The sequence below is a fragment of the Arachis hypogaea genome, chromosome 3 (assembly GCF_003086295.3).
Source record: "Arachis hypogaea cultivar Tifrunner chromosome 3, arahy.Tifrunner.gnm2.J5K5, whole genome shotgun sequence".
Taxonomy (NCBI): domain Eukaryota; kingdom Viridiplantae; phylum Streptophyta; class Magnoliopsida; order Fabales; family Fabaceae; genus Arachis; species Arachis hypogaea.
Window position 1 is genome coordinate 9,933,679 of NC_092038.1, and position 9,249 is coordinate 9,942,927.

Here is a 9,249-nt window from a genome sequence, read left to right on the forward strand (position 1 = left end):
GTGTTAACTTTTTAGAGTTTACACCAAGTAAAAAAAGGCCCACAAGAGAGCACGCGCAGTCGCTCAGTTCCTTCTCCAAAGTCCAAGCCACCACCACCACCCACCCCATATCTCAGAGAGAGAGAGAGAGAGAGAGAGAAAGAGAAAAAGAAGGAGGAGGTTGCCACTTGCAAGCATAAACATGTTCAGGGACGTATCGAGCTGCAATACGTACAATTACGGTGATGCCCTCTACTGGGACGCACGCTACGTCCAAGAAGGTGGCTCCTTTGACTGGTATCAACGCTACTCTGCTCTCAGACCCTTCGTCCGTACTTACATCCCTCCTCCCAATTCCACCGTCCTCATGGTTGGTTGCGGCAATGCCGGTCCGTCCTCATTCCTCTCCTTTTCTCTTCTATTCTATTTCCCCCAATTCATTCTTAGGGCTTTTCTAATCCCCAACACTCTCATTCATTAGATTTCATTTGCGACATTTGCTATCATTACTACTACGTGTTAAATTCTATATATTTTGTCTCTGTTGATAAATTATTTGATATACGTTGAGAAATTTAGATGGAGAAAACTGGTGTAATGTTTGCAGTGATGTCAGAGGATATGGTCAAGGATGGTTATGAGAGCATCACTAATATTGATATCTCATCGGTTGCCATTCACATGATGAGAACAAAATATGATCACATCCCTCAGCTCAAATGTACTATCTTTATCTTATCAATCAAGCAATCAATCGCATTATTTTCATTTTCTTAACTGAATACAAGAGCTGTGAAACTCTGTTTCTAAGTTTCCTTCATGAATAGACATGCAGATGGATGTTAGGGATATGAGCTTCTTTCTGGATGAATCTTTTGATGGTGTCATTGATAAAGGTATCACTTGCAAACCTTGTCAAAATTAGCGGAGTTTTGGATTATATATATTGGGTGCATCTGTCTCAACCTTTTTTTGGGCTAAAAATAACCTTTTATATGTTGGAAAATATAAAAATGATCATAACTTCAACAATTATGTTTCCTGTAGAGTAGCTTTAATGAAAATTAGATTGCGATTGGTTTGCATTTTCATTTTCTGTTTTTTATTTTCAGTGTGTTCTGTTTTTTAAAATTTTGGGAAGGAAAAGAAGAGAACAGTGAAAATAATAAAACAATGTTTTCTGTAGTTTTCACCTCTTGTTCTCTCTTTTCGTCGCAAAATTCTGAAAATAGAAAGCATTAAAAATGAAAACAGAAAATGAAAATGCAAACCAAACACATCCTTAGTTTTCAGTTTTTTCAACAGTATAAAAAATCAACTTGTAAATCACTTCTTTTTAAATATTAGAAACTAATGCACTCTTACTTTATTATCCATCTACTAATTATACTTTTGTCTTGGTATTCCATCTGCACTTGTAATCCGTTGGTTCTTGGTCTAGGAACTCTTGATTCATTGATGGTATGGTGCTTACCCAGTTCTGCTTATAATATTCTTTATCTACATGCTTTGATCCTCACATTTGCTTTTATGTACTCTAGTGTGGTACTGATGCTCCAATTAGTGCTGCCCAGATGCTTGCAGAAGTGTGTAGGTTGTAGACTGTAGTGAGAACAAATTTTTTCCTGATATTTGTGCTGAAGTATTTAATTTCATGGGCATGCTTCATTTTGTAATTCTCACTGGTAGTGGCTATTTTGTTCTTTGCAGGGTTCTAAAACCTGGAGGGACTTATATGTTGGTAATTTTATTTACACAGATAGGACTTGTGTTTTATTAGTGTCATGTCAATTATTCTAGGAATTTAGAGGATTTAATTAATAGCTGAATTGCCATTTTCAGATAACATATGGTGATCCAACAGTAAGGATGCCTCATATAAACAGACCTGTATACAATTGGAAAATTTCATTGTACAATATCCGTAAGATTTCATCCGATTTCACCCTATTAGCTTTTTTCTTTACTCTTAAATATGGATAACATTAAAACCTACTAGCCTGTCACTTTCCTCTTCAAGTATGTTTGTTCTTGCTAAGTTGCTATTGCATTATGTATCTTAAAGTGTGGACTAAGTATCTTTTGTTTCTATCCTTATCTGGATAATATATCAAGATGGTTGAAAATTAACTGCTTTCTTTGCAAGATAGAATATATCAATATTTGGTAATAATATTTCTTTCTTGACATCTCCAAAACATGGTATCCACTATCCAGCACTATTTTTCCTTCTCTTTTATCACTATTATATATTATGATTATTTACTGCCTCCTGTTTTGTACGATGTGTGAGAGTCAATATTATGCTTCTGTTGCTGGTGTGTTAACTGTATAATCCATATAAGAACATTTAGTGGCTAAATGTATAGAATATGGAAGAAAAATTGATAACTGATAAGTTTTAGGCAATGTTTTACCGAAGTGATAATAGAATTTGGAAATTAGATGAAATTTTAGGGGTATTCAAGAGATATATAGTATATTAGTATATCAATTTTTTGCTCTTAAAACAATTAGGATGGTTCTTCTGTGAAATGTTCTGTCGTTGATGAATTATATATGAAGCATATTTACATAAGAATTCTTATTGCCAAATGCCTATAGACCATAGTTGTGGAGATTTGGTTTAGTGCTCTTCTTATGTACACATTTTATATATCCCTGCAGCCAGACCAGGATTTCAAAAGCCTGAGAGTACTAGTTCATCAAGAAAATCATATTTAGATCCCATCCCTCTGACCGAAAAGGGCTTACTTCCTCCAGATTTCATTCTGGAAGACCCAGATTCTCACTATATATATGTTTGTAGAAAGAACAAGACAGAGATGGACAATATACCACCATATCGACTAACAGCTGATATTTTATAGCCCGGAGTTTCCACCGAAGCACTGTCGAAGGTAGTATTTATCATCTTCACAAGCTTTGATGTGGATCATAGTCACTTAAATATGGTTGCTCTTGTCATTTGTACCATTTGAATTAGTTACCACCATCATTGGTGGATGTTGTAATAGTATTTTATTTTCATAAATTAGAGTAGCAGTGTTTAGCTTGTAGTGATGATTGATATAAATTAAAATCTCTGAAGAAACGAGACAAAAATGACTGATTGATTCCCTGTTATTTTTTCCCGTGTTGTATCTGTTGTAATTGTGACATGTAAACGATGTCTTTTCCCTAAGCTTGATTACTATTATAATTATGCTTGTACCAGAACTATTATTCTTGCCCATTTCCTTTAAAGATGTTGCTAATGCATCCATTAAATGTGGCAATCCATTACCATATTTCAAACAGGGTTGGCACCCTGTTGAATTGATCAACATGGCTTAAGCTAATTCTCTTTGCTTTTGTTGAAGGTTGCTCTGATAGCAACATCAGAAACTTCCTTGCTTTATGTTTGGGTTTTGTGAGAGACAGAGGATTGTACCAAGGCGCCTTGGTGCTTTTGGAATGAAAGGGCAAATTTTGTTGGTGTTGCATCATCATACATGCATGGAGTAGGGCTCAAGGTGTGTTGGTTTTTCTATACTAATAACCAGATTTCATTATGGAAGGAAGAGAAGGATTTGAAGTATTAAGTGAAGTTCCTTTTACTTTCTGAACCCGTTTCCATTCATTTTATCTCCCTCAAAAACTCTAAATGTGCTAGCAGAGTAACTGGATTTGGCTCTTTAGTAACAGACACAGTAATGCTTGAAACTTGAGCACAAGAGAGAAACTCTAGTGGTATTTCTACCGAAACAAACATCTCACACGTCTCACATCATACATCATAGGATATAAACATTGCTTGTTCAACCATTTATTGTTATCAGCTTTGGAAAAGTCATAAACACCCTGGAAATTTTCATTACTTTGTGTTGTCAGTGACGTGGAAGTAATGAGTTAGAGGCCCTTGGACGCACCTATATCTCTTAACGAGGACATTTATTAAGGGATCAAATGGAAATTGATGAACCGGTAGCCACTTGCTTCTGTCATATTCATATAGTTGTAGTGTACCAATTCATTTCGGAACTTCTATCAAATCATATGATTGAAATTTGGTGGGTACTAGTTTTCCTTTTTTTTCTTTTTTCTTTTCCTCTCTTCATTACTTAAGTGAAGAGTTTATTTATTTGTTGAATTAGTGTATTTAAAGCAGGCACTTGGAAAAGGTTAGTCACTGTTGGAAAAGTAGAATGGGGAACCCCATTTACCCCTTTCCAAAGATGGAAGAAATTTCAACCCTTCAATAAGCTCACTTCCAAGTTTCATCATTGGCCATTTGACTTTTGAAGTCCTTGCCGCCCTTGTTATTACTATAACTGGATCAAGAGAGTTTTTGTTCTTTTTCACAGAAGAAAACATTTTACTTCTCCTCCATAGTCTATATAAAATTTGTCTTGATGTTAGGTCTTTGAAAAATCAAACATAAGTAAATTTGGTTCCTTAAATATTCAATGTTCTGATTTTGTCCTGAAAAATATTAATGCAAGTCAAGTTGGTTCTTTTGTTAATTCTTTTTCTGATATGTCATTGATTATTGCTGATGTGTGAAGTAAAATCTGTCACATGTCAATTTTTTAAATATGTTACATGATATTAGTAGAAAGTTAACAAAAAGATCAACTTAAATTATAGTGACATTTTTTAAAAGCAAAATTGGAGTATTGAATCTTTGAGAAACCAAATTAAGTCATTAGTAACCTTTTAAGAACTAATTTAAACATGAACTGGTACAAATGTCTGTTGAAGACATAAATATATGGACCAAAAGGATGAGTATTAATGTGATAAAAAACAATGGATGGGCCATTATGCAGAATGTTTAAAGCAAAATTATGGAAGGGGCCCACTATCATATTCGAGCCCCTTGTTTCTCACGGTTAAGTGCTATCTGAGTTCTGACACAAACTTGAACCCTCCTTGTCTCAGCTAGTCAGATAGACAAAGTCACTAGTCTTCCTGGTTCCTCAAAATAAAATACACACATCCCATCAACATGCAAAAAGGTATTTGACATTAATTAGGTAGTGTTTAGAAGAGATAAAAATTGAGAGATAAAAATTAAGAGATAAAAATTAAATTAAGTTTTAGTATCTTGTTTGATTTCAGATAAAAATAAAGCCTTAAATAAATAAATTATTAAAATATTAAATAAAAAAATTTTAAAAAAATCTATTCAACTCTCTCTCTCTCTCTCTGACAACATCCAGCGACGACCATCGTGTTTGAGTTACGACGGTGTCGTGTTTGCCGAGACTCTTCGTCATATGTTCGGGTTCCAGCCCAACGACGACATCGTGTCTGTCGAGTGTCGTGTTCGAGTTTCAATACCGTGCTGTGTCGTGCCGCTTCTGTTTGGGTTGTTTCGTCGTGTTCGGATCTGCCGTGCTGCTTCTGTTTTCTACTGCGTTCGTTACGTCACTTTTATTCTTCTCTTTTCTATTCTGATTTTAAAATTTTTGTGTTATAATTATTGAATCTAATTTTGATATATTTTTGGTATTATTGTTGATAGTGATGGTGGTGGAATTTGGTATGTTGTTATGAGATTGGTGTTGTTGTTGTGGTTGAATCTGAATTTTGTGATATTGTTGTCGTTGGTGGCAGAGTACAGTGATGGAGTGAGAGGTGGGGTGGGATTGGAGGTGAAGGATAGATTTATAATATAAAATTTTGAATGAGAGTATTTTAAGAATAAAATGTAATTAAAATTTTAGTCTTCATCTCCAAAAATTTCAATTTTTTCTGTTTTTACTTCTTAGAGATATTAAAGAGATTAAAATTTTATATCCAAAAAATAAAATTTTAGTTTTAGTTTCTAACTATCAAATACAATACTAAATTTCTGTCTCAAAAATGCTAGTATGTTATGTAAATACAAAATAACATTAATAATATATATTATTTTTTATATCTTTTTATAAAATACTTTGCTACTAAAATAGTTAAATTATATCCATAGAATAATTGAAATTTTTACAATAATATAATCAAATTTTGTTGAAAAACACTGAAAAATTACCAAATAGATTCACATTCTTTAAATGAATTATCCTTAAAGAGTATATTTATGTGATATATATAGGGATAAATTATTATTTTGTATAATTGAGAGTGTAAATAAACTTAGTCTATGATCCCATTTTGAGTTTCTTAGAATAAAATATTTGATGTCTCACTAGTTAGTCACTACTTCAGTGTGAGGTTTTTCTTACACCTTGTCCAATGTCCATCTAGGGCTCCTTGACGTGTAACTATCTAAATGAATAATTATCGCATGTTCCTTTTGGGATTCTACAGTAGGGAACAAAAGACATTGTTCCATGAGAACCCAAATAGCCCAAGTGCCAAAACCACCCAAGACAACACACCCTCTATCTACACCCGCTATTTTTGTTAGAGATAATTTAAGTTAATTTTAAATTATATTTATAATTGATCATTGTTTATATAAAATGAAACTTTTAAGATTATATATATATATATATAGTTTAGGGTTTAAGGTTTAGGGTTTATTTATATATTTATACGGTGATGGATTCAAAAATTTTAAATCGTGAAGACAAATATATAACACATAAAAACAATAAAAAAAATCGTATAAATATATCAAAACATATAAAAATAAATAATATAAAAATATTAAATATTAAATAATTTTTATTTATTAATTATCAATATTAGTATATTAATAAGTAATAACGTAGTTATCAACTCAACTTTTTTATAAATTAAAGACACATAATAATAATAATAATAATAATAATAATAATAATAATAATAATAATAAATAAATAAATGGGGTAAAAAAATCTCAAGATATACACTTCAATTAAATAAATTTATTAATTTATAATGCTATAGTAAAGTTTTGTTTTTATTAAATTAATTTAATATATATTTTATTTTATATTTTTAGATATAAATTAGAGTTTAATTTTGATGTATTAACAGTATCAAATATTTTATACGATTATTCAATTATATTTTTGTTATTTTAAATGATCATTAACACAATTAATGTAAAAGGTATATCAACATAAAAAATAATTATTTTTTATAACATAACATTAGTAATTAGACACATGTATAAATTTATTTTACACTAATAATGTATCAAAATTTAATTATAAACATTTTATATATATATTATATAAAGGAATTAGCTAACTTGTATATTAAGAAACATGTTAAGAGTATAATAATAAAAAAATTTTAAATTTTTAATATATTTAATATGTTGAAAATGTAAAATATTTTTTTAATATTTTTTTTGTTAAACCTTTCTTTTTATAGTGTTTAAAAAATGTGCCCTTATGACATAGGTTAGTAAAATTCTTAAGATATTTTAACACAAAATTTAATAAATAATTTTTATAATGTGGAGACAAATATAATTTTTTAATGCAGACACATATATATTGTTATATATATTTTTGTATTCCATAACTTATATAGTACATTAGAGAGAGATAAAATACATATTAAAAATGAGTTAAACAATACATTTATTTATATCTAAATATATAATAACTGATTTTGATAGTTGATTTTATGTACAAATATATATATACTAAAAGAGGAGTTCAAAAAGAGTTCGATAAATAGTGCAAACCATGACAAGCAGCGCTCACCGTCAAAGTTTTGGACAAAAAAGTGGGTTTGGGATACATGAAGCAAAGACTCAAAAGAGATTGGGTGAGAAAAGATAATTTTAATGTTATTGATATGGATCATAACTATTTCTTAGTTCATTTTTTTGTGGAAGAAGCTAAAGGTTAAACCGGTGAGATTTGGTGCTTTTGAGATACAGCAAAATAGAAGGTAGATATTCTTCATCATAATACTCGGTATGTGCATATGAGGGTTGAGGGGAGTGAGTCTAGGCCATGGCTCCTCAGTCCTCACTACCGTTTATGGAAAGCCTCCCAGAAGCATAGTTGTTAGAACCGAATCGATAATCAAACCGATTAAATTATTGAGTTACTGAATTATTAGTTTAACCAGTAGATCACTAGTTCAACTGGTTAACTCGGTCCCACATAAGTAAAACATATAAATAGCCAAAATATAATCAATAGGAATAATATACAACAATTAGGACTAAATTACTAATCTACAGAAATAATATAAAACAACAATCTAATAATATAATCAACAGAAATCAAACATTCTAACAAAAAACTGATATTACAACAACAATCTACTAATATTACACTATAATCAACAATGTATTACACCAACAACATAAAACAAAAAACTAAACAATCTAGCAGAAATCAACATAGATTATCAATATCATCAATCAATTAATTCTAACAATAACTTAAAAAGAAATAAAAATACATATCTTATGGCTGATGCACCGCTGGCAGAGAGGAGGGAGACCGAAGAAGAAGCACAATGCCAACGACGACGACAGGGACAATTGGACGACCAGACCGTCCAAAGGAGGACGACGACGGACACAAAACGACACAGGACAGAAGGCGACGAGCAGTAGTAGTAGCAGGAGGTGACGGACACACAGGAGCCGACAACGTTGCACCGTTTGATGGAGGTGGCCCTAGCTATGGTCGGGTGGTGCGAGAGGAGACTGGGAATACGGTGAGGACGCTAGCTGAACGGGTCTCTCTCAGGCTCAGGTCTCTCTCATGAATTTGTGAAAAGGGAATGGGAGGCTCCAAGCTAGGGTTTCTTTCATTTCAGTTTAGTTTTTTTTAATTAATCGAAACAACGCCGTTTCATTTGAGGAAAAAACAAAAAAATAGAATTCGAACCAGTCTGGGTTTTTTCAAACTCGCCAATTCGCCAGTTTTTGTCAAACCTGAATTAGTTCAAATCGGGTCTTGTCGGTTCTCTTTCTTGTCCGGTCAACAAGCTCACCTATACCAACTTTGTTATCGATTTACCAGATTTTTGGTCCGATCGGGCGGGTCGGTCCGGTTCTGATATCACTGACCAAAAGAGATCTTTGGAGTACTATTAGAGAAACCAAAAATGGTATCAACCTTTCTTGGTGTTTAATTGGAGATTTTAATATTTTTTTTACATGATTTTGAAAGGAAAGGTGGTGCTGGTTCTCAGAACAGAGGCGCTTGTTTTAAATTTCAATCTTGCATCGCTGACGGTGGTCTTATTGATTTGGAGTATAGTGAATGGCCGTTTACTTGAAAGAGATGTAGTTTGGTTGAACTTTTAGATAAGGGGCTCAGCAATCTTGAGTGGTAGATTGCTTTTCCGGAATCTAATATCAAGTACCTCCCCATCCTCAAA

The 9,249-nt window shown here is 32.1% G+C and overlaps 1 protein-coding gene across 1 annotated transcript; it reads left to right on the forward strand.

The window, feature by feature from the left end:
- On the forward strand, nt 1-3,198 carry LOC112789400 (uncharacterized). The gene is made up of 8 exons (XM_025831268.2): nt 1-368; nt 587-700; nt 807-875; nt 1,421-1,440; nt 1,521-1,573; nt 1,690-1,720; nt 1,822-1,903; nt 2,647-3,198. The coding sequence occupies exons 1-8, from the start codon at nt 182-184 to the stop codon at nt 2,847-2,849; spliced, it is 759 nt and encodes a 252-aa protein (XP_025687053.1). The 5' UTR covers nt 1-181; the 3' UTR covers nt 2,850-3,198.
- The last annotated feature ends 6,051 nt before the right edge of the window (nt 3,199-9,249 follow it).